Raw genomic sequence first — 24,782 nt, 5'->3', positions numbered from 1 at the left:
GGCCCGCTAGTTGTTGGCACGTTGGCCATCCTCTCCCATTCCAACAGCAAACCCTCGCCCGCCTCCTTCATCGCCGCCGCCGCCCATTTTCCAGTGCCTCTAACAGCTGCCTGTGCCGCAGCATCCTCCCACCCCCTCCAACGCCGCCACCGCCGTCTCGCTGACGGGGATCCGAAAGCTTCCCACCACCACCTTCCCGACGCAGCCGCGACCAGGAAGCCGCCTCGCCGCCCCGCCAGCTCCTTCGTCCTGACACCGGCACGCTCGTCGGACGCCACCAGGGCAGCCAGCTGGTCCGAGGGCGGCGCGACTCCCTTCGCCGGTCGGCTCCTTCGTCGACGCCCGCAAGCCGTTCGGTATCCTGCTAGGACTTGGAGCACGAAGAAGCTATGTGAGGTGATGACTGCTTGTGTAATCATGCACAGTATGATCGTAGAAGATGAGCATCCGGAACATATCTACGATCAAGGGTTTCAGTTTCATGGTGAGAATGTTGTGCCTGAGCATGGAGGAGCGGCAACGTTTAAACAGTTCACCCAATTTCATCATGAGATGCGTGATTGGGAAACTCACACGCAGCTGCAAAATGATTTGGTCGAGCATATGTGGGCTCATGTTGGCAACCAATAGATGTATATCCTTTTTATTTGACTTTTAAAACTATGCGAGAACAATTTAATTTATATTCAGGCATGTAAAACTATGCTTTATATTTGGTTGTGAAAACTATGATTTCTTGTGAAATTATATATTCGCTTGTGAAATATGCAAAGTGTTCATTGAAAATGGAGACCAGTCGGCCATGCCGGCAAAAATGGATCGACGCGTTGGGCGCACTGTCACCCATATCAAAAAGAGGACGGGCACCCAGCGGGCGACCGACCCAAACAGACAAAAAACGAATAAATGCACCGTCCGTTTGGGTCGGCGCATTGAAGTTGCTCTAAGCAACCGGCAATGTCTCCTTAGTAAAAAGGGTCTGCCTTATATGACTCACAAGTAGAGGCCGTGCGACCTTTGGGTGACACAAGACATGACATTGTATCAATAAAAGTCAAACAAAAACGACGTGTCTTATTCCCCAACAATAATAATAAACTAGGTCAACTGATGAGCATTGGGCAACTGGTGATCCCCTCCTAAGGGCATGTACAACAGATTAGATGGCTGTTGTCTGTAAAACTCCTCCATGTCATTTGCAGATGGCCGTTGTTTAGGACGAGTTGTTTCTAGAGTCGTCTATTAAGTTGTCTAGAATGTTATAACGTGCATGCAAATCTAAAGGGATTTCTTGGAAAATAGCTCACGATGCGGCCATGATAAGCGACGGACTCCTACAACGGGAAAAGGACGTCTATAACTAGTGATTTACAAGGGAACATATCGTCGTTATTTCTACCGATAGACTCGATCAGTTTTCTCTTTCTCTCTCCCCCACATCATTTTATTTTCCTATGTGGCAGTTGTTACATACGGCTAACTGTACCCTGTTGTACATGCCCTGAAGAAAAGAGGTACAGATGATAACCGTTTGTGTTCACCCACTTCGTCACCTGTGGACATCCGAAGAATAATAAAAACGAAAGCTCTGCTCAGTTTTACTTAATCGCATCATCTGTCAACTGATAATTCCTTTCTTTCTTGACTCTACCACTAACCTAACCATTTGTGCATGCGCTCTCACTGAAAAGGTAACCAATGGTAATCCGTTTACGTATGTTATGAAACATATTTTGCTTAATCACATCACCTGAGCAAAAGGTTTGCTTAATCACATCATCTTTTGCCAGGAATGAGTGAGACCTTTTTTCTTCTTCGCAAATTTTGAACTCATCAACTCACAGAATGCATGGCCATCAAGCAAGTAAGCACGCACAACTAGAAGCAAAGTCAGTCTATCTTATCATGCCCAGAGATAAGATAACAGAGGGAAGTTAGCATGAAAAACATTTCAGTTTATTAGGCCACTACTCAATTTTGAATAAACGTATACATGTGAGCTTTAAGTTTGGGAAGTATGAATTATGCTCCATCACACCACTCATGCAAAAAGTTTGTGAGTCTCAGAGAGCAAAGGTTATTGAATCCCTAGGAGAAAAAGGTTATTGAACCTAAAAAGTTTGGGAAGTATGAAAACTTTGATTTATTGAATCTCAAAGCAAATGTTATTACATCACAACACTGTGATCCGCAAGTAAGACACGTGGAATTGATCATGCATGGGTCGTTGGGTATCTCGATACATTTTATAATACTTGGTTTTTTTCTTAGTTTTTTTTAAGAAAGAAACGTACTTCCACTTTTTTGCTAAGAAAACTTGCGACCTATTCATTTTCGGTCATGGCGGTACAACGAACACCGTAAATAATAAAAATTACATCCAGATCCATAGACCATCTATCGACGACTATAAGCACTGAAGCGAGCCGAAGACGCGCCACCTATCGAAGACACACCATCGGGACGAGGGCGAGGAGGGGAGAAGCTTATTCCATCTTCAGGGAGCCGCCGCCTAGGGCCATGCCTGGGCCACGAGTATCAACACAACACGACCCGTTTTAGTTTTTTTTTATACAGCTCAACAGCATCAATATAGGTCCAAAACAGCCCAATTGGCTGAATTCTACATGAGCTGGCGTGTCAAACGGGCCATCATGCCGGCCCATGTAATACAGGGGTCATGTCTGAGCTAGGGAGGGCAACATGTGTGCCTGCCTGGCACGGACCGTGTACTTGCCGTGGCGTGCCTGGCTCGTATAACCGGGCTATGTCCTGTGAAGCATGGTAACTTTCGTGCTTTAGTTTATTTTTGACAGGAACTCGTTATGTGTCATTGGAATTTGTCATACTTACATTACTGAAATTGTCATCGTAAAACGTCAGAGCCGGAGTGTCACGCATCTGATGGGTGACACTTATCATTTGAGAAAAAAATTGATAAAAAAGTCCTTTATCGCGTGAAAAAGGGGATTTACTTGAGCAGAGTCACCTGGAAAAGAAAAATGTGAAAGATCCAGCGGGATTTGGTGGCCGTCCGATCTGCGGGCGATTGGTGCCAACCGAACACTGGCCGGGCGGCCGGCGGCGGGACTCGGAACAGAGAGAGCAGCAGAGTAGAAAGAAACAGGGGAGGGAGAGAGGGAGAGAAGCAGAGCAGAGACCGCCAAATGGTGCGGCCGGGAAAGGCGGGCGGTTCTGCCGGAGGTGGCGCGCCCGCAGCCGCGGGAGGCCGCCCTCCACCTCGGCGTCATCGTCCTACCTCAGGCGGAGGTCGAGTGGTGAGTGCTCTGTCTGTACTCCGTACCTTAGCTAGGGTTTCTGAATTGGGCCGGCGTGGATGGAGCGGGGTGGCAGATGTCCCCTGCTCCAAGAGAAAAATGCTGCAGCCGCCATTAACGCGAGGGGAGGAGGGGCAGGCAGCGTCTCCGCCCGGCCGCCATGTGTTCTTCAGGAGCTTCAGTAGCCGAGCAGAGATGTTCGTCTGCTGAGTGCTGATTCCTTATTCCCGAGCAGGAGCAGGAGCAGCAAAGCAATTAGATGGGAGGAGAATGTGGGGTACTTTCGTTTTCTATTAGTAAGCAATCCTGTAGCTTGTATTTTCATCTGTAATTAAATCAATCAAACCATGTCCCGTTGTCAAACAGGGGAACAAACCTCCACCCCAAAAATTCCCCATTTATTTGTTTTAACCAAATGAAGCGTACGTTTGGAGTAAAATGTGACATTCTATTACCTTCTCATGCTGAGATTACCACACGCAATCAGCACGCATAATTTAGGACATACGTCATCTAGTTATATATTTTTCTGAAAAAGGGTGATTTCTTGATCACGTTCATGGAAACTCGCTACACAATCAGGTTCCAAGATGAACTTAGGTTCAGGTTCTTTTGGTCCTTAAGGTCTTTCTATTTATGCATTTGGACGAAATATATGTCCAATAACATACATGGTGGACTCTGACACAGGACAGCAGAAATCCACCAAATAGGAATTCATGTGCATTCAGGACAAACTTATCAGAACCACTTGATCAACTTCAGGAGACGACTCCCCATATCCGTAGTGGTCTGGCACACCGAGCACCTGAGAATCCACCATTAGCGCATCCGAAATTGATAACACAATGTCCAAAGGCTCAACAAGACAGCTGAGCCGTCGAAGCAACAGAAGTGACAACTAGTTAAAACGCCACCAACCTGATACTCAAAGCATACTCCAGCCCTGTCCTGAGCAAGATTAACCTAGTCAAGGCACCAGCATCCCCCGTCGACTTCTTTGGCGAAAGACACCAATTGCCACCAGCGATGACAACCTCGTGCGCAGACGCTGTTTGTTTCGTAGGCCTTGGTTCTGAAAACCAGTACAGAAGACAACCATGTTAGAGAAGCATTGGAAGAATGTAAGACAACCAGTACAGTACAGTTGAAAAACCATACTAGACTTGTATATCTCAAGAATATCACTCCCTAACTCCGCCCCAGTTCTACTAGCTACATCCCTAGGAGAAGCATTGGAAGAATGTAAGACAACTGGAATCTGTAAATTACATTGGTGGCGTCTTCCATCTGCTGACCCTCTAAATCTGCCATTCCTTCCATCTCCTCTTTAGAACTAACCTTATTCATTCGATCTGTCATCTGAGCGCTCAGACCATGTTTCTTAGCAAAATATTTTGCATCCTTGGTGTTAGCAAAATATTTTCCTTGTTCATCATCATGTTGACCACCATCAACTTGTACTGCACAATGAAAATTGCCACATGTGTGCATGAAGAGGGAGTATATGTAACTCAACACCAATATTGGATCAAAGTACTAGCAATTAAGCAACACAAGAAGATGCATATCACTGAATTACCAGACTCACCAGTAGAAATGGCATCGGTAGGTGATGGCACAGGGCTATCAAAATTCTCCGCAGGCTCACTTTCGATATCAACCTCGTCGGCCGTCGTATCAGTAGCTATTGCTTCTGCAGCAGGCTCGCTTTTCATTAGTTCGTGATCATCAACCATCCCAGAAGTAACGCCTTGTATTGCACAAACATAAGAACAGAATGGCACATGCATGCATGAACAGAGAGTATATACAACTCAACACACCCCAAGAATTAACCAAAGTAAGCGAAATACGAGGCCATCACTTAATTACCAGTCTCTTTAGTGGAAATCACATTGGGCAGCGTTGTCACTGATAACGTCGTATCAGTAGTTGCTGCTGCTGCTGCAGGTTCCCTCTCCACATCAACTTCTTCGACCATTGTATCAGTAGTTGTTTCTGCAGGGATAATTTCCGCAGCAGGCTCACTTCCCATCGGCTTAGTCTCAACAAACAAGAGCTTGGGACGTCTGGGGTGGTTCTTTGTCGCTCCTTTCCACTCCTGTTTTGTTTCATCACTCACTGCATCATATAGGGCGACCTCCTTAAGACGTGGCAGGGACTGGATTGTGTGGCCAAAGCCATTTATATCCTTACATAGCAGTCGGAGGAACTCAAGGCGAGGCAGAGCTCCTTCTTGTATTTCCAGCTCGGTCATGACTTCCACCACGACACATAGGTGTCGCAGGCTTCTGAGTGCATGGCCTTGCCTGATGACGAGCTTGTCCAGTTGATTTGCAATCAGCTTCAGGTACTCCAGGCCGCGCACTCTGCTCAGGGCATCAAGAATGTTACCACTCAGCTTATGATCACCAAGGAATGACAGGCACAGCTTAGTGAGACCACCCAGCATGGTAACAAACAGAGGCAGCTGACTGCATATGATGTTCCCTTGTAGCTTGAGTGAGCTAAGGTAGTAGGAGTAATCCTTCTCCAAGGAGAAATCCAACAAGTCTGGACACCATGCATCATTGATGTTCAGTGAGAGTGAATGAGCTTCGTTCAGATCGGTGCTGCTCCGGATGAACCCCTTGATTGACTTTGAGAGATGTCTTGAGTTGCTGCTGTCATGTGCAGTGAACTCGCACCATATTTTCACCTTGGTCAAGTGCTTCATATGCTCCATGATCTGTGTGAATCCTTGGATATTGTTGTCCACAACAAATCCGGCTAGAGTTTCCAATTTACTTCTCTCTGACAGCCAAGTCTGCAGCTTACTCATTCTCCGGTTTCCTACATCTTGTTGGAGCTTGAACTTTCCAAACAGATGAATTAAATATTGCAATTCCATGACTTCTATGGTCAGAATCTCTATACTGGTTCCTCTTAAATCTAGTGTTTCCAAAAGTTGAAGCTTCTTGATCTGTTTTGGAAGAACTGTAACTCTAGAAGCACCTCTGAGGCTTAGGTACCTGAGCAGCGACATGTTGCTGCATATCTCCTTGAGATGCTTGTCTCCCAAGTGTTCATCGCACTCTTCTAAATCCAAAACTCTAATCAGTTTGTACTTGGAAAAGTCCAACATTGAATTGTGCGCTTCACCAAAGATTGTCAGAGAACGGACAAGACTTAGATCCTTTGGATCCATTTTGGATCTTGCATCAGTTTTATGCTGCAGAGAAATCCAACGAATTTTACTCCCAGCTGGGGGGTCCTTATCATATAACAAGGTAACAAAGTTCTCGGACATGGATCTGTGCAGAATGAACTCGAGCATTATACCATGAGTTTTCCATGTCTTTACCTCTGCGCTGCTGCTGCCGCTGGCATCAATAGGCTGGATGATGCTCTGGTCGACCAGCTCATTGAAACTGGCAACAGCAACCTCAAGGGCACTGCGTTTAGGCTCTGCTGTGATGAAACCTTCGGCTGACCAGCGCCTTATCAGGCTTCCTCTCCTGATTGGGCGACCACTTGGGTAAATACCCAGATAAAGCAAGCAGATCTTGATATCTTGCTTGCTTAGGCCGGTGTAGCTACGGACAAGCACACGCTTCATATTTGCTAACATATGATGTGTCTCCAGATGGCTGCCAAGGTTATTTCCCAGATCTGCCCATTGTTGCCGTCTATGATCACCGTGCAACAACCGTGCTGTGGTAATAAGAGCAAGGGGCAGACCATCACACTTCCTTATTACTTCTGAACTTAGCTCCGTATCACGGACCGTTGGTGGATACACCAAGGAAGCTTTCTCACAGAACAATTGTTTTGAGTGTTGCTCAGCAAGAGTTCTCATTATGTACACATGACCATCACGACAGCTGCTTTTGATTGCTATGGTCTGAGTGGCTGTTGTGACAATAACTCTACTGTTGACCCCGGGAACCACAGGGAAAGCATCTTTTATATCGACCCAAAAGTCTCTCCGCATGTCATCGATTACAATGAAAAACCTATGATAGATAAAAAGAAGTCAGAATAGAACACATTCACTCTTCACACAAATCATGTTTAGATAGCATGCACTCAAACAAGGAAATCGGTCACCCAAGGGATTCTGACACTCTTCTAACAGTCTCAAATCAATAGGATCCTCGAACCGTTAGTCGCCACATGAATCTAGAGTTGAAGAAGCATTGCTTTCTATTCCTTTCATGATTGTACCTTGCTTTTGTTGGATTCCTACGGTAGGACTTCTTTTTTAGTAGGGTTTCTTGTAGCACAAGGCTTGTGAATCCTAGTCACCGTGTTTGAAGTCCTTGATTTGCAATCGATCTTATCAGGAATTATGTCGTGAGTTTTGTAGCCGTGCATAAAGTCGTTGTTCTACTAATCTGGCTATTATACCTCCGGCTTGTGTACTTTGTTTTCCATTATGAAGGGAATACATGTGGATGGAGGAAAACAGAAGAAGACATTGGTAACTTGGTACTCTTAACTATGCATATGGCTTAATTAGTACTGTCTCCTTTACATGAGCTTGTGTAATCTGAATTCTGAAGGCATGCATGCCAACATGGCCTAATTGTCTGCATGTACGCCAATGGCCAGCATAGGAATCTTTAACCATGCATATGTTTTTTAATTCAGTAATCAAAACCTTAATGGCTGGGAGAATCAAATTGAATGCGCTAAAGTAAAAGATGCATTTTATTAGCCATACCGATGATATTGTAGTGTGGAGGCCGGTAATGGGCTGTATATATGTTGTGGACTCCGAGAGAAAAATGAGTAGAAAAACCAACAGAAATGGCATAAAAAAGCTAGGGTAGAAAATATATTGTATACCTCTTGGTCCCAAGGCACTCTCTGAGGCTTGCACAGAGCATGTTGTTGCTGAGACGGCAGGGGCTGCCTGCACTTCCACCACTACTACTAATGGTGGAATGCATTCCAAGTTGCCGGAGTATTTCCTTGAGAACATCTCTTGAGCCTTTCTCTGCAGCACAAACCCAAGCCCGTGCTTCGTATTCGCTCTCAGTTGTGCTGTACACATGCTTGGCGAGGAGAGTCTTCCCTATGCCACCGAACCCAACAAGGGAGATCACCTTGAGCTCCATGGGTTGTTTGCCTTGCGGCGTTTCCCTTATCAGCTCCATGAGCTCGTCGCGGGGTGCATCCATACCCACGGCGGCCACCGAGGTGTCCGTTTCATCAGATGGTGCCTCTGACTCCAAAGTGCTGGATCCGCCGCCATACTCACTGGTGCTGTAGCTTGCTCTCAGCTTGGATGCGTCCTCGGATTTCTTCCTGAGATGACGGATCGCTGCAGCAAACTTGTTACGGGCACTCCTCGTCTTCATCCGGTGAAATTTCTTATTGATCCATGACACATCAGGTTTGAGTGTCACGCGATGTGTGAAGCGGTCGATGCAGTCTTCGATATCGTACGCCAAGTCACGCACCATAGTGATCCAGACCTTATGCACGGGGTTGTCGCTCCACGGTGGACGATCACCATCTTGTTGAATGGCAGCAGAAATCATCAAGGACTCGCTTCTGATGTAACTGATGCCATGCTTCAGCTCCGCCCGCAGCTTGCGATTTTGTACCAAGTAATCCCAGAGCTTAGGGGCATTCCTGCCGGCCACACTGGCAGCCAGGTTGGCAGCCACGACTAATTCGGCCATGTCCACACCACCTCCTGCCTCTTGATTGATCAGACCATTACTGATACTGAATTTTGCCTTCGCTTCCCTCCCTTGCCTGGATACAGAGAAAATGGATGGTTCAGCAACTAAACAACAGCTATGGCCACATAAATCCAGGAGATTATCTACAATTTTATTATCAGTAATGTTAATCAGTCACGTCACATTACATCAGACACAGATTTTTTCAGGGAAGAAATCAGCCACATAGAATTTTCTTGGATATCACATCAGACACAGATTATCTTTTTCTTAGGGAGGATATCAGCCACATAGAATTTTGTTGGGTAAGATATCAGACACAGATTTTTTTTCAGGGAAAACAACAGCCGCACAGAATTTTCTTAGGGAAGATATTTGGACACAGAGATTTTTTTAGGCAAGACATCGTAGCCACATAAATTAATAGAAGAAACAAGGCACCTGGATAGCAGGTTTATCTTGCAATTAATTTTACACACATGAGTCAAGTTGCAACCGTGGCCATCCAAATCCTGTGGCATTAGATTGTTTATCCTCATGGCAGCTCATTTTTCTCTGCATATTTTCGACCACATCTTTTGCAACAGTGTTTTTTGCCATGGTGTCCCCTCAGCATCTGTCCGTTTAGGCGCTACGATCAAAGGCAGAAGCTGAGATGTTTGAGGGTCCCAATAGTCATATCGCTTGGTGCCATGGGATCCCAGCTTCTTTGGGAGCTCAACATGGCCTCATCTGATGCAGGCTGCCTATCGAAGAGGGATTAAGGCCGGATGCAGGTACCCTGCTTCAAAACACTGTTTTCTTTGGTGTGTGTGTGTGTGTCGGGGGGGGGGGGGGGGGGGCGTGAGAAGACCGAGAAATTATAGTGGTAATTGAGTAGAGGGGTAGCTGGTTCTGATTAATTGATGGAGCACCTGCGAGAGCTCAAGGAGGAGGTGGAGATCATGGAAGAGGAGGAATCTCCTGAGGTGCACAAGAACGTCTTCCTCTCAGATCCAACTCCTCCTACCAGTGGTGAGGCCCTTTCACCAAGTAATCGCATGCAGGACTACTTAACTTGTTTTCTTTCGATGGGCATAAGAATGGATAATTGTCGTGCCATGTCTGCATTGTGACCACAAGATTGTCGTCTTGTTTTGATTGCTTGTTCCTTGATGCGGGTCCCCGATTTCAACATTGTGCATTTTGCTTTGTTTATGTGCGTGTGTACACAATATTCATTAATTAATTTTACCTTTGTTTATGTGCGTGTGTTTAGATGTTTTGATCTGAAGCAGAGGCAGAAGCAAAGTCAGGGAGACGGGGGCCACGATCAGTGCTTCGTTGGGCGCCATGAGACCCCTTATTGGGAAGTTGGACATGCTTCTCCTTAGGGATGCTCCTCAGAAATGCTGCTCCAAGAGGATCAAGGACAGGATGCGCCTCCTCAAAGATGACGTTCAAAAGATAAGTTCCTACCTTGATGAACTATCAGAGGTGGAAGACCCTCCACCAATGGCCATGTGCTGGATGAATGAGGCACGCGACCTGTCTTACGACATGGAGGATTACGTCGACAGCTTATTATTTGTGCCGCCTGAAGATCCCTCCCTTTTTGCCAACAACATCAAGGCCACCAGATCCCTCCGCAAATGGTTCAGTCGTGTCAAGACTTCCCAGACTCAGGTTATTAGTGCGGGAACGTTATCAGAATTCAGGAGGTATGTCCAGGAGGCCATTCAACGGCACCAGAGGTATAATCTCCATTCTTGCAGAACCTTGAGGCGTAGGTTTGTGTCCCATGGCCCTATGGTTCTTCCAAGGCCATATGAAGAAACTGCAGACATAGTAATCGATGGCCGGATGAATGAATTTATCAACTCACTGGCTACAGATGGGGACCAGCAGCTCAAGGTGCTTTCTGTTCTTGGATCTGCTTGTCTTGGTAAAACCACACTTGCTAGAGTGTTGTACAACAGATTTAGGAAGCAATACAATTGCCGAGCTTTCATTCGAGTATCCAAGAAGCCTGATACGAAGAAAATATTCTGTGACATGCTCTCACAACTCAAGCGGCAACATCCTCTGCAACATTGTAGGGAAATTGATCTCATTCACGATATCAAGCAATATCTACAGGATAAAAGGTAATGCCTTTTTTCTTCATTCAAGATAATATCAAAATTCCCATGGTCCCTAAACCCTTAGAGTTGATTATCTGTATGCAGGTATTTAATTATTATTGATGATGTATGGGCTGCATCAGTATGGGATACTATTAATCATGTTTTTCCAAAGGGTAATCATGGCAGTAGAATAATAACAACTACACAGATTGAAGATGTTGCATTAACATGTTGCTGCTATCAGTCAGAGTATGTTTTTGAGATGAAACACCTAGATGATGATCATTCTAGAAAGCTTTTCTTTAACAGACTATTTTGCTCTGAAAGAGATTGTCCTGAACAGTTCAAAGATGTTCTAAATGAAATTGTTGAAACATGTGATGGTTTGCCGTTAGCCACAGTTAGCATAGCAAGTGTTTTAGCAAGCCAGCCTGTCATGTCAATTGATCTTTTGACATACATCCATCGGTCGTTAAGCTCTTGTTTCTCGGCATCAGAAAGAACTAGACAAGCACTGAATCTGAGCTTTAACAGTCTTCCTCAATATTTGAAGACATGTTTGCTTTATCTTAGTATGTATCCAGAGGGCTACACAATCTTGAAGGATGATTTGGTGAAGCAATGGGTGGCTGAAGGTTTGATCTATACAACAGAAGGGCAAGACATCCGGAAAGATGCAGAAAGCTATCTCGATCAACTTATTGGTAGAAGATTCATCCAACCGATATGTGTCAACTACAACAATGAGGTGTTATCCTGTGCAGTGCATGGCATGGTACATGATCTTATTGCACACAAATCCGCAGAAGAGAATTTCATTGTGGCAATAGACTACAGCCAAAAGAATGTGCCACTCTCTCAAAAGGTCCGTCGACTATCTCTCCTCTTTGGTAATGCAAAATATGCCAAGATACCAGCAAACATCACAAAGGCACAAGTTCGGTCAATTGGATTTTTTGGATTACTCGAGTCTATGCCTTGTATTACAGAGTTCAAGCTTCTTCGTGTCCTGAACCTTCAACTGTTCCGTCATGCTGGCGATGACGACGGCCCTGTAGACCTCACTGGAATTTCAGAAATGTTTCAACTCAGATATTTGAAGATTGCAGGTAATGTCTGCATAAAACTGCCAAACCATGTGCTACAATGTTTGGAAATACTGGATATTGCGGATGCAAGAGTTGCTTGTGTTCCACGAGATATCCATTTACCAAACTTGTTACACCTTGGTCTTCCTGTTGATAAAAATCTGCTGGATTGGATTAACAGCAGGATGTCTCTCAGTGTGGAGAGAGTACGCAAGCTGCAGGATCTTCACCTGACCAGATCTTCTGCACTTTCTTCTGACCATCTGAATAGAAGCATGAGTTCTATTTTATCTTTACTTGGAGGACATGGCAACCTGAAAACTTTAGTAGTGGCTCATGGCTCATCGGCTAAAAATGCTCGTGGCGCTTCAGATGTCACCCTGTCATTGGATCTCCTGGCACCCCCACTTCTCCAGAGATTTGAATTCTTGCCACATAGCCATATCATGTTCTCGCGAATTCCTCTGTGGATTGAGAAACATGGCAACCTAAGAATTTTGAAGATTGCAGTGAGGGAACTGCAGATGAGTTGTGTTGATATCCTTAGAGGATCGCCTGCCCTCACTGCTCTCTCTCTGTATGTGGAGAAGGCGCCCTACGACAAGATCATCTTTGACAAGGCTGGGTTCTCAATTCTCAAGTACTTCAAGTTGAGGTTCACGAGTGACATAGCTTGGATAAAATTTGAGAAAGGTGCAATGCCTAATCTCTGGAAGCTCAAGATAGTTTTCAATGCCATCCCCTCTTTTGAAAAAGATGGTACTGCACTCGTCAGCATCGAACATATGCCAGGCCTTAAAGAGATCTCCACAAAATTTGGGGGTGAAGCTCCTGATCTAGAGTATGCCTTGAGGACCTTGGTTAGTAATCATCCGACAAATCCTATAATTAACATGCCATCAAATAAGACTCTGGGGGGAGAACAACCACATAGGAATCTGGAGCAAGAATCAGATGAGATTCTGAAGGAAGATCCATATGGGAATCTGGAGCAAGAATCGGATGAAATTCTGGAGGAACAAGAGCCAGATGAATACGATGAGAGATTAGAGAGGCGACAGGCTGATAAAAGGTACTACAAATGTTCCTTGTAAGCACAACGAAATATGCCCTCCTTTACTTCAACTTCTATGAGTCTGGGTGCACCCACTTGGTGTGGACGCCTCAATCAATAAAATTTTTCTTTGAAAGAAAAACATCAACGTCGATTCTTCAGTTAACCTGATATAATTCTTATATGTTCTAACGAAGCTAATGGTTATTGTAATCAATCAGGATTTCAAGGTCATCAGATCCATCTTCGCGTCTACATGTTCCAGGTACATTTTCTGTCAACTGGTGGTAATATAAATGTTTCGCCATCAAGTTAATAAAGTCACTTCAAGAGAAAACTAAGCAGCTTGTTCTATAAAGGAAAAGGACAGACCCAGTGCATAGAAGCTCCCACACAAGGTGGGGTCTGGGGAGGGATTATAGGAACCTAGTCTTACCCCTGCAAAGTGCAATGCAGAGAGGCTGGTTCGAACCCAGGACCTCTTGGCACAAGTGGGGAGGACTTCACCACTGCGCCAGGCCTGCCCTCTAAGCAGCTTGTTCTATGTGATAAAAAATTTGTCCCGGACTACCAATTCGGAAACGATTAATCTCTCCAACCGCTGACTTGTTAGAGATAGAGGCTTGAGTGGAAACCGGTGACCGTAGCCAACCCATCTAGTGTAATTGCATCCGTCCATCCATGACGTCGGCCTCTAGTTACAAATGAGACTTTGATCCTGGGCCAGCCGAATCAGAAAAGAATCCCTGATTGCACGTAGCCTGGATTTCAATCTCCTATTTTGTCTTGCACTTTCTTGTTTCATTGCTTGCTCAAGCGAGATGCATCTTCCCCTATTTTCTTGCCCCCAACCAATCGCATTCACGGCTTGGACTGCAGCATGCACACCTTGAAAACATGCCTAATTTCCGGTCCTATCTCTCTTCACTTATGCACCTTAGTTATGTGCTAAAATAGCATGCTTTATCAGATTAAAAAATAGCATGCTTTATTGTTATACAAACTAATTCCTCTTTTTCTTCGTAATTGAGTTGCATATTTCTTCACACAACATCAGTAACGATAGCAGGGGTATGCGTAAGCGAAGCCACCGGATCACTTTCCTGACAAAAAGACCTTGGGACATCTGGGGTGGTTCTTTGCTGCTTCTTTTCAATCGTGTCCTGTTTCATCGCTCAGTCGACCATGGAGAGCAGTCTCCTTTCTTAGTTGCTACTTTGGTTACTTCTTGGGGGCGTGTTGGGTTATATATATAGTCTCTCTTCATGCAGGCACATGACATTTTTTTTAATTTTTATTAAGCAGTACCAGTTGGTGCTTCTGAGATGGGAAGTGAGCCTGATGTGGAAATCCCTGCGGCCTACTAATGATAACACGATGTTGTTGGTCAATCTCGAAGCATTTGCTAAGGAAAATTATCCGAGCACTAACTTGGAAAGTTCTGTAAAGGAGATGGAAAGAGTGGCAGGTTTAGAGGATCATCAGATGGAAGATAGCACACAGGTAATTTACACATTCCAACTGTTTTGAATTCTTCTGATCCTTCTTAGGGACGTAGCTACTAGGATTGGGGTGAAGTTAGGAAGTAATATTCTTGAGGTAAATAAATATATTTAAGTGACTAGTATGGAAGCTGGTAGATCCGCCTTCTAGCCTTGGCTTCTACAGGGTGTGTGCCTAGATTGTTTCTTCTAAATTAAAATTCTACAAGGGTAGTGATTTTATAGCTCACAAGAGAAGTCTAACAATGTGCCTTTGAGTGGGGAACCAAAACAATTTTTTTTTAACTCTTAAGGCTATCCAGGATTTACTCGCAGATGAGTATGGGGTTGATTTAGAAAATGTTAGATAGCTGTGTTAGAAGTTTAGCTTCTTCAATTAGACCTAAATGGTAGGACATGGAGTATCTACTCCCGAGCTCAAATGCTCCCTGATGAACAGTAAATTCGAAAAAAAATAGTAAACAAATTCTGTTTTTTCTGGTAAACTTTGACAAATATTTTGTGTGCTTGCAAATTTATAATAACAGGACATTCGTGGAAGTCGTGGCAAAAAAACAAAATCGATGCTCCCAAAATGCTATTTTTGAAAGCATTTTGGAGTATTGTTTATTTTATTTTATTTTTGCCATGAATGTTATTTCGTGATGAAAATTTTCAAGCATACCAAACATTTGTCAAAGTTCGTCACATTTTTTTAGAATGTTTCAAATTTTTTTTACTGTTCATCCCGAGCTCAATGAGCTCGGGAGCAGAAGAGGACTTCTGTAAATGGTAAAGGTGCTTTTGTTGGTGGTAGGAGAGGTACAGAAGTGATAATTCAAAATGGCTCCCAAGAGCACATGCTTCTGGCTGCAAAAACTAATTTTTCGGATGTCCAAAAAATGGAAAAAAATGGATGTCTACTTTTTTGTGTCCTTTGTGTACATGTAAATTTTCATGAGAAAAAAAAACTTTTGTGCCCTGTGTGTGAAAAAACTATTTTGATACTTCAAGAAATGCTTCTTAGAGCACTTTCTTGCTTCAAGAAATGCTTGTGGGAATAGTATTTTAACTAAGTACAATATTATCAAAAGGGGCTGGAAAGGTAAAACTGAATGTAGCTATACCATAGTAAAAGCACATGTTACGTTTCGATCATTTTTATCTCAGCCATCAACGGCATTTTCCAGGAGTATCTCAGCCACAACTGGCTTTTCCTTGTATTACCGAGAATTAAATTTGGATGGAAAAAGAGGGAGACAAGTCCCACACTCTCGATATGGCGATACCGCTATGAGTTTGTGGAAATTACCCACAACCTGGGTTTTGGTTAGCGGGCGGTAAATTCGGTTACCGCCTGGCCGGTAACCGCGTTTCTTGCCCCCCCCCCCCCCCCCCCCCTCCCCCCCACACACACTGGGTAAACGGACTTTCCGGGCAAAGAATCCTAGATATTTTGAATGAATTTTCTGCGGACTCAAATTTCATTAAGAAAATCGTGCTTTTTGGTAACCGTGGTAACCAGGAACACCCCCCCCCCCCCCCCCTCCCTCCCTGGTCTTCGCAAGTGAATATGTTGGAAATGATATGCATAAACTGTTCCAATCTTTTTACTAACTCCAGGGGCAGTAGTACTAGTAAAATCAGGCTCATTCCTGGGCCTGCAGCTAGTGATTCTGTAGAGTGGCTTCTTATAGCAGGACCTAGTACAGCCACCAGATTCCAGAGCTGTCAACGTGGGGACAGGAACCACAACATGCCAGGTTTGCTGGACTAGCCGTTGATTTTTGCTGTGGAATCTGGGTGCTTGGGGATGAAAGAGAGGTTGATACTGAGAACTGCCTGTCCTAAGCCTTCATGTCACTGTCACGGCGGCTTCCGTGTGAGCTTCCCCAGAGACAGATGGCGTCGTTCAGTTTGCAGAGAAATCGCACATCATGTTGTCTAGGATGCTGGAGTTTCCAATGAGGTGTTTACTATGCAAAATCGCAATCTTTTGGTTTCTAGAACTTCTTTTAGGAAGTTCAAAACCTCTTTATGAGCTTTTCTTCTCACTCTTTCTTTTTGCGGGGTGCTTTTATTCTTACTAGCCTTGCTATGGTAAACAAACAAGCTTTTCACATAGGGCCTAGAATAACACTTTTTTATCCATCTTTAAAAATGATCAGAGTATAGAAATTTTACTTAGCCGGACGAGAAAATAAGACATCACAAATATTGCGGCTTTCGAAAGTGAGCTTCTCTTCTCACTAGACTTGTCATATAGACAAGCCTTTCATGTAGCACACCACTTCTTTTTGGTGGCTATAGCCGGTTTTAACTTTTTAAAGATGATTGCTTGCTTACCATAGCAGAGAGGAGCCGGGACTTGCATTTTCTGCAGTATTTTCATCTAGCTGAATCAGTAGTGGATGTGTGGGTGGATTCGGCGCCGTCTTGCGCCTCCCAAACTGGATCTTGCCGTTAGCGTGAAAAGCTTTGGTCTTGGGATAGAATACCACTTTTGCACTCTCAGTAGAATCCTCTTAAAATTTAAAGGATTGTAGAGGACTTTAATTCTTAAGAATCTTACTACGAGGTTTGTTTGATTAAGTAAGATTGCAATTGTACGTTTATTTTTGTCTACACATCCTATTTATGTATGTACATGGTGCCTTATTGTGCACTATGTATATTTTTTCAAGCCGTTGACCAATTATGCCAAACTGCCAATTTTGCCAGCCATTTATACTGGTACTGTAATGCTTAATTCCAGAAAAAGCAGAGCAAAGATGAGGCGGACGAAGACTCATCCATCCACTCACCCCGGCGAGGGAGCCCTACACCGCCGTTGCTGTTGAAGAAGCCGGGCAAGATCGCTCTCCCCTCCCACGAGTCCACCATGGGCAGATTCCTGTAACCTCAAACCCTCACCCCTCTTCTTTCGCATTTTTGTTTTCCTTGGATGTATTGCTCTTGCAGTCGTGCCGATTGATTTGATTTCACGGCGGTTGTGGTCAGCTGGGCTCCAGCGTGGGACGGGGACAGGATGCAGATCGGGATGTTCAAGGACGGCGACGGCAACCTGTTCGTCAACAAGGACGGCCTCCGCATCACCCCGCAGACCGAGGAAGGCGAGGTAAGCCACTAAAACATGACCGGGCACCCAAGATGAAAAATTCCTCCACGCGTCTGGTCTTAGCCGTTCATAGGGAAAGAATGCAGGACTGTGCTCGGCATATTGGTAGTTGTATTGGTTTTCGTAATTTCATTGATGACATGAACAGATTTAGATATTAGGATGTGTGGTTGGATTAGCAGGTACGGAGCAGGGGTTTTGTATTCTTTTTCAGAACAACAATTTAGGACAGATGATACTATGTACTTCCTTCATCCGGGATTAGTGCTCAAACGGATCTATCTAGACGTATTTCAATGCGAGATACATCCGTTTGAGCGTCAACTGATTCCGCGCGGAGGAAATACATAGGTAATTTTCATGTGAGATATCCGCAAATGCAGTTGTTACAGAAATAATTTATGATGTATCCAATGGTTAAATTTATCCTGAATGCTGATGCTCATTTGCTTATAGTGGAAGATTGCTGTCTAACACCATTTCTTGTGGGAATTGTCTAATTACATTGTTGTTCTTAACTTGTTATGCTCTTCATTCATCTAACTTGTGTCTCGCCTTCTTTCTGTTGCCATACTCGACTTCTCTAGGCTCCTCCTATAGAGCCGTTAGATAACCATCACTTGAGCATACATGATCTGGAAGCAATCAAAGTGATTGGGAAAGGTAGTAGTGGAACCGTGCAATTGGTGCGCCAGAAATGGACTGGCCAGTTTTTTGCTCTCAAGGTATTGCCCAAAAAATAAATTATTTGATGATTTATAATTTTGGTTCCTTCTATTTCTTTCTGTAGAAAGTAGAAACTATAGTGGTAGTTATAATCTCTGATATTGTGCCTAGGGTCTTTACCCCCATTCATGTACTGTCATGTTTGCAGGTTATACAACTCAATATTCAGGAAAGCATACGGAAGCAACTTGCCCAGGAGTTGAAATTAAGTTTGTCAACACAGTGCCAATATGTTGTCACATGCTATCAGTGTTTCTATGTCAATGGTGTTATTTCTATTGCTTTGGAGTATATGGATGGAGGCTCTCTGGCTGATTTCCTGATGACTGCTAGAACCGTTCCAGAGGCCTACCTTGCTGCAATTTGTAAGCAGGCCAGTAAAATGACACATAAGTAACCACATAGTTTTTTGTTGTTATCAGAATGTTTTTTTCACCTCAAGGTCAAATAGACCTTTTCAACCGATAATTTTTACTTCCTCGTGCAGGTGTTGAAAGGACTGATGTACTTGCACCATGAGAAGCGCGTTATACACCGAGATCTGAAACCATCGAATATACTAATAAATCATAGGGGTGAAGTAAAGATATCAGATTTTGGTGTTAGTGCCATCATTTCTAGTTCTTCTGCACAGCGAGATACATTTACTGGCACATTTAACTACATGGCGGTGCGTGAAATTTTGTTTGAATTATGTAAGCATGTCTTCCAGTGTGGCATGAAAAGACGTCCACCATTTTTTGTTTCAGCTAACGAATCTAAAATGTATACTCTTGACAGCCGGAAAGAATCAGTGGGCAGAAACATGGTTACATGAGTGATATATGGAGCTTGGGCCTAGTTATGCTGGAATGTGCCACTGGCAATTTCCCACATCCTCCTCGTGGTAGCTTTTATGAACTTCTTGAAGATGTTGTCGACCAACCATCACCTTCTGCACCATCAGACCAGTTTTCACCAGAGTTCTGTTCATTCATTTCTGCGTGGTATTTACGCTTCTCCATTACCCCCCTCCCCCTGTTAATCAATAATACTTAAGCAATGTTTGCAATTTGTTGAGATTTAAACTGTGAACTTAGTTATCATAGTGGTTTTTCTACCTTTTGCCTGTCAAGCAGTGATTCTCACGCCAAAATTCCTGCTCTGGAATATGCATGCCAACATCATCATATGTTTCTTTTTGTTACACTCACCTAGTCACCTTCATCTGTGGACAGATCAACTGATTTCCTTATTTTATTTACTGGAAATCAGTGTCCAAAAGAAGGCCACAAATAGATCATCTGCACAAATCCTATCAGTAAGGAAATTTCTGTCTGCTTCACAATTTGTATGTTTGTCCGAAAGCGTCATTTGACACAGCAAGCTCTCTGATCTTTACCCATTTCTTCTATCTGTTGCCTCTGACACCCAGGCTCATCCATTCCTCAGCATGTACGACGACCTGAATGTTGATCTTGCTGTCTACTTCAGGACCGCGGGATCTCCACTTGTCACCTTCAAGTAATGGTCCTATAACCCCACTGAAGAGTACTTGCATGGCTACTGCAAATTCCTTTACAATTCCAATGCTGTCGTATTCTCTCTTTTTCTTCCTAGGGGAACCATGTTGAGTCAGACAAATGCACAACCATGTTATTCCCCAGCGCGGAATTGATCAGGCATGTGTAGTTGATCATGCATGTACTGTGTTTCCTACAGTGATAGCACTGTCAGATTACAGACACAAGTTCTCGCAGTAAATAATACTGTGCTGATAAAGTGATAACCTTAATTTAAAAAGGGATAATTTGTGATCTTGACATAAAAAAGAGGCAATTGATGATTATCTTATAACCGGCATCACACGTGTATAACCATGTCAGTGAGCCGCATCAACATAGAAGGTTGTGCCACTACATTTTGTTCTCATGCTTCTATTGCAGAGGCAACTGGTGTCACGGCTTGTGTTGATATAACCGGAGTATAATCTCAAATTTGAAGAATCCATTTCCTTTACGAAACAGATCTAGGGCCTTTTCTGGACTAGTGAATTAGCATGTTAAGCAACTGTCAATGTATCCTCAGTAAAAGGGTTTGGCTTATATGACTCACAACTGATAATGGGATGCTAAAAATGGCAGTGATAATTTTACCAATTAATAATCCCCTCCCAAAGAAAAGAGGTACTGGTGATAATCATTTGTGTTCACCAACATCGTCACCTGTGGACATCCAAAGAATAATAGTAAAACCAGAGCTCTGCTCAGTTTTACTTAATCACAGTGTCTGCCAACTGATTATTCCTTTCTTTCTTGTCCCTACCACTAGCCTAACCATTTGTGCCTGCACTCTCACTGGAAAGGTAACCGGTGTTAATCCGTTTACATACGTTACAAACATGTTTTGCTTAATCACATTACCAGAGTAAACGTTTGCTAGTCACAATAACTAGATTATTCATCTTTTGCCAGGAATAAGTGAGACCTTTTTTCTTCTTCGCAAATGTGGAACTCATCAACTCACAGAATGCACGGCCATCAAGCAAGCAAGCGCGTAATTGGACTGAAGCAAAGTCACTCTATCTTATCATGCCCAGAGATAAGATAACAGAGGGAAGTTGGCATGAAAAACATTTCAGTTTGTTAGGCCACTACTCAATTTTGAAGGAAGTAGACATGTGAGTTTTATCTAAACTTTGGGAAGTGGGAAGTATGCTCAATCACACTACTCAAGCAAAAAGTTTGTGAATCTCAAAGCAAAGGTTATTGAATCCCCAACACCAGGTAGGCAGTTTCGTTTCAGCATACAGGAAGGAGCATCTTCCAACTCTCAGGTCACTTCAACCTCCATTAGGCAGAAGCAAGCCTCTAAATTCTGAGTTCGGAACCAGATGGAAATTCAAGAAAAACTCGTGCAAAATGGGTCACCACGGAACATGTTTCGCTTAATCGCAGCACGGACGCAAAAGGTTTGCCAATCTCAACATGCAGCGGCAGATCCAAGCTAACATTGTCCTCTCATTGGTTCACCTATCCCTGTTACTGATCGCAAGAACCAAAACTATTCATCTTCTTTTTTTGCCTGGAATAGTATGTGAGACCTTTTAATTTCTTCAAAACTAACTCGCAATATTTGAAATGTTAGCCAACTCGTCAAATCCTACACCTCATCTCGAAGGAAAAAAAAGAAGAAGCAGACAGCTGGCATTGGCCATCCTGATGGAGTCGCACAGCCAGCTGTGCAATAACAAATAGCACCAAAATCAACAAATACCACACAGCCAGCTGCAGTTCACATTCACTAGACAGAATCAGATGACAAAATCAACAAAAAGACGCAGAAAACTGGAACATACTTGCTTGAAAAAACATGAGACAAATTAAGCAAACTGAGAGGGACAAGTACTAACTAGTGGAAGCAAATCAATGGGCCTTCATGCCAGCCGACGAACGACTACATAGATTATGGAAGTTAGCAAATCAAGCGGTTAGTTTCTACAAGTTCACTTAGCAGCTGACTAATGCATGCTACATAGAGGCTCAATCTCTGCAGTCAACCTTTAGAATGGGAGAAACTACACCCAACAACTCGTTTCTGCATCTCAGCCACCAGAATGTAACCATAGATTCCTGCGGAGCAAGCAATACCATATCAGTTGAACAAACTTGTATTATTCAATCAAAAGTTATTCTCATATTTTTTCTATGACTCAAACAGAAAACATTTGCTTCACTATTGCAGAAATTGTGTCAAAAGCTCCAAAGTTGAACCATCTATGCATTATTAGAAAATTTAAACCAACATTTGAAATAGAGAACGATGAAAGGTAATTTGTGGTCTAGTTGTGCACCTTCAACTTCTAATATTAGCAGTCTTTGGCTACATCCGGTCGGTGTAAAGACTAAAAGATCAGTGGGCTTATGAGGGCCTCATGAAGTAGGATATCATAAATGACTGGTTTCTAGGTCATAAGCATAATTTTAGAAATGTACGAGCTAGCTAGTCGTTGAAATTCATCAAATTCTTGCAGTACAAGCCTCAAAGAAGGGTTATGCATCATCTTACTAACTATGACTTTGGTCCAAAATGACTGTTAATTTTTTACCCTCCAGTCTCCACAGCATCAACTAGTACTTCGATCACTAACATGCCAGCTAGAATGCACGGTTACTTCATGGAACCAGTGTATCCATGTCGGATACCGCATCCAATACGTATACTTCTCCGGTGCGTCCTGGATATGTATCCCCCCTGAGTATCAGGGAATAAACAATGCTGATACTTCATGGATACTCGGCCATTGCCTTTTGGATACAGTGCATCCCTGTTAAAGAGGTAACTAATGACGCAACCCTAGTCCCCCGACGCCCCATCCTCCTTCCCCGCTTCTTTCCTCCTGAGCTCCACACCAGGCGGTGGCAGGCCGGCAAAGAACCCATGAGCTGCTCCTCCATCCTCACCAAGTCCCCGTCATCCTAGTCGCCGACTCCCCCTCGCCCTCAGCATCTCTCATGCAGTAGCCCAGCCAGCTCATCGAGCTCGATCCCCAGTGGCAGCACGACGGTTGAGGTCGGCACAACCTCCCAAGGCATTTGCACTGAGCCGTTCAGCCAACAGCCGTAGGTTCCACACAATGCATAGCTACTGATAAATTGGACCAACCAAATTATATTAGTGGCTAATGGCCAATTACCTATAGTCTTGAAGGTGTGCTTTATCTGTTTCACATGTTCGTTTTGTCTAATAATGCTGAGGTGATTCAGCTTTGGAGCTTTTGGCATAATTTCCACAGTGGTGAAGCTAACGTTTCCTGATTTGAGTCACACAGAAGTTATGAGAGTAACTCCAACAGTTTTTCCTGAATGAATAGATTGCTTGACTGATGATCTTGTTTGCTTTGCAGGTATCTAGGGCGACATTCTAATGGCTGGGAGACAGAAATGAGTTACTGGGTGTAGGTTCTTTCATTTTGTATGCTCGACGTGGACCTGTAGCTCCCGTGTTTAACCAATTTCATCAACTGGCGAGAAGATTGACGGCATATTGCCTTGGTTCAACAAATTAGTACTCAGCTTGTGGTTTATTTATTTGACTACACATTTCGAGTTTGTTGCGACGAGCTCACTTGTCAATTGGTCCTGAGACTGACGTCATGAATTATTTATGTGTGCATGCGTATGATTATCTCCCATGCTGCTTCAGGCGGTGAGATCTCAGATGCCAGAGTTCTGCTTATGTTCCATGACGTCTCATTATGTGTGTTTTTGTTTAATTTCTCTCTGGTTCGAAGTTAAATATTTAGAATCCTAGTTTGGAGTAATGAATGTTGGGAGAAGCTCATGTACTTTTTGCTAATGTGTAAATATTCTTCTTTGCTTTCCTTGAGATGCTTTCTTTGTTTTTAATTTAAGAGTTTACTGTGATCAGGATAAGGATAGGCAAATCAAAGCCATAGCAATACTACCCTAATCCCACGGTCTGAAATTCTTTTCCAGATCTATTTTGTTATAACAAAGAGATGTTCAAAATTGTGTCGTAAGAGTACTGATTATCACAGGTGATGCCTGTAAATCATAATCCGAACAGGAGTATAAATTCTGTTGATCAGCTGCCCTCTGTTTTATGAGATTTTTTTTAAAATGGAGGAGGACCCCCGGCCTCTGCATCTAGACGATGCATGCAGCCATTTTATTAATTATTCACACAAGACCTTACAAAGTCATACAACAGTAAGACTGAAGTCACCGTCTAGGCAACAAATGTGTCGCTACTCCTATCCAAGAGATGAAGGGATGCTGATAGTCTGGGCCTAGTACCAAACAGACCTCGCAGCCAAACCTAACATCTAAGACCTGAGGTCCCATCCAGGTCGCCTGCCGGGTATGGGTCACCTACCAGTCCGGCGCACTCCTCAACCAGGACGCCTGCCGGGTCTGAGGCCGCCGCAGCCACCTGCCACCAATCCATCTTCAGAGCTGTACTGCTGCATCTACCTTGCCCGGTCTAGCTGCCGTCGACGCCACCACGACGCCAGACCGCGTCACCCTCCTGCGCGAGTCCATCTCCGCGCATCGGACGCAGAGTCACCACAGCGCCATGCCGCCGAGACCCGCCGCCATCAATGAGTGAGATGCTGCACCGCTCCACCAAAGAATCCGTCCTCTGGTCCTGCATCCAGCCGCTGCTCAAAAAACGATGCCCCCATGAGGGAAAACGACGCCCCAAAAGCACCGCCATCGTCCGATCCGGAAACTCCGGATCAAGGTTTTCAC

The 24,782-nt window shown here is 43.9% G+C and overlaps 2 protein-coding genes across 19 annotated transcripts; one reads left to right on the top strand and one right to left on the bottom strand.

The window, feature by feature from the left end:
* Positions 1–3,090: 3,090 nt before the first annotated feature.
* LOC109737700 (mitogen-activated protein kinase kinase SIPKK) lies at positions 3,091–21,628 on the top strand. Of its 15 annotated transcripts, XM_073500989.1 has the most exons (16): positions 9,615–9,970; positions 10,215–11,082; positions 11,164–11,926; positions 12,051–12,170; positions 12,331–13,221; positions 13,425–13,468; positions 14,509–14,706; positions 17,440–17,579; positions 17,685–17,802; positions 18,390–18,527; positions 18,677–18,901; positions 19,016–19,198; positions 19,309–19,514; positions 19,783–19,828; positions 19,943–20,031; positions 20,982–21,628. In XM_073500989.1, exons 6-16 carry the CDS (start codon positions 13,460–13,462, stop codon positions 20,989–20,991), a joined length of 1,362 nt encoding a protein of 453 aa, XP_073357090.1. In that variant the 5' UTR covers positions 9,615–9,970; positions 10,215–11,082; positions 11,164–11,926; positions 12,051–12,170; positions 12,331–13,221; positions 13,425–13,459; the 3' UTR covers positions 20,992–21,628. The 15 variants fall into 15 exon arrangements, 5 of the variants coding, with proteins under 5 accessions (XP_020152415.1, XP_073357089.1, XP_073357090.1 ...); XR_012187103.1 differs by lacking the exon at positions 9,615–9,970 and adding an exon at positions 3,091–3,278 and having other exon boundaries at positions 11,164–13,239; XR_012187108.1 differs by having other exon boundaries at positions 9,430–9,732; positions 11,164–13,221; positions 18,677–18,893.
* On the bottom strand, positions 3,803–9,085 carry LOC109737698 (disease resistance protein RGA4). Of its 4 annotated transcripts, none has more exons than XM_073500987.1 (6): positions 8,112–9,085; positions 5,154–7,276; positions 4,870–5,031; positions 4,577–4,741; positions 4,200–4,353; positions 3,803–4,150 (listed from the first exon to the last, which is right to left on the bottom strand). In XM_073500987.1, exons 1-6 carry the CDS (start codon positions 8,951–8,953, stop codon positions 4,006–4,008), a joined length of 3,591 nt encoding a protein of 1,196 aa, XP_073357088.1. In that variant the 5' UTR covers positions 8,954–9,085; the 3' UTR covers positions 3,803–4,005. The 4 variants fall into 4 exon arrangements, with proteins under 4 accessions (XP_073357088.1, XP_020152409.1, XP_020152408.1 ...); XM_020296820.4 differs by having other exon boundaries at positions 3,803–4,086; positions 4,551–4,741; positions 4,870–4,974; positions 8,112–9,084; XM_020296819.4 differs by having other exon boundaries at positions 3,803–4,086; positions 4,551–4,741; positions 8,112–9,083.
* Positions 21,629–24,782: the final 3,154 nt, after the last annotated feature.

The sequence above is a fragment of the Aegilops tauschii genome, chromosome 6 (genome assembly GCF_002575655.3).
Source record: "Aegilops tauschii subsp. strangulata cultivar AL8/78 chromosome 6, Aet v6.0, whole genome shotgun sequence".
Lineage (NCBI taxonomy): Eukaryota > Viridiplantae > Streptophyta > Magnoliopsida > Poales > Poaceae > Aegilops > Aegilops tauschii.
Note: the sequence above shows the minus strand (reverse complement) of the source record. Positions and strands in the feature narration are given on the sequence as shown.

What these genes read in the sequence shown, in the direction of transcription:
- LOC109737698 (XM_073500987.1), bottom strand. Translation starts at nt 8,953, where the DNA reads ATGGCCGAATTAGTCGTGGCTGCCAACCTGGCTGCCAGTGTGGCCGGC. An exon ending in GATTTCCACTAAAGAGACTG is followed by an intron (nt 5,032 to 5,153) that starts GTAATTAAGTGA and finishes GTGCAATACAAG; the next exon opens with GCGTTACTTCTGGGATGGTT. An exon ending in TACCGATGCCATTTCTACTG is followed by an intron (nt 4,742 to 4,869) that starts GTGAGTCTGGTA and finishes TTCATTGTGCAG; the next exon opens with TACAAGTTGATGGTGGTCAA.
- LOC109737700 (XM_020296826.4), top strand. Translation starts at nt 10,289, where the DNA reads ATGAGACCCCTTATTGGGAAGTTGGACATGCTTCTCCTTAGGGATGCT. An exon ending in CAATATCTACAGGATAAAAG is followed by an intron (nt 11,083 to 11,163) that starts GTAATGCCTTTT and finishes ATCTGTATGCAG; the next exon opens with GTATTTAATTATTATTGATG. An exon ending in ATGTGCCACTCTCTCAAAAG is followed by an intron (nt 11,927 to 12,050) that starts GTCCGTCGACTA and finishes CTTGTATTACAG; the next exon opens with AGTTCAAGCTTCTTCGTGTC.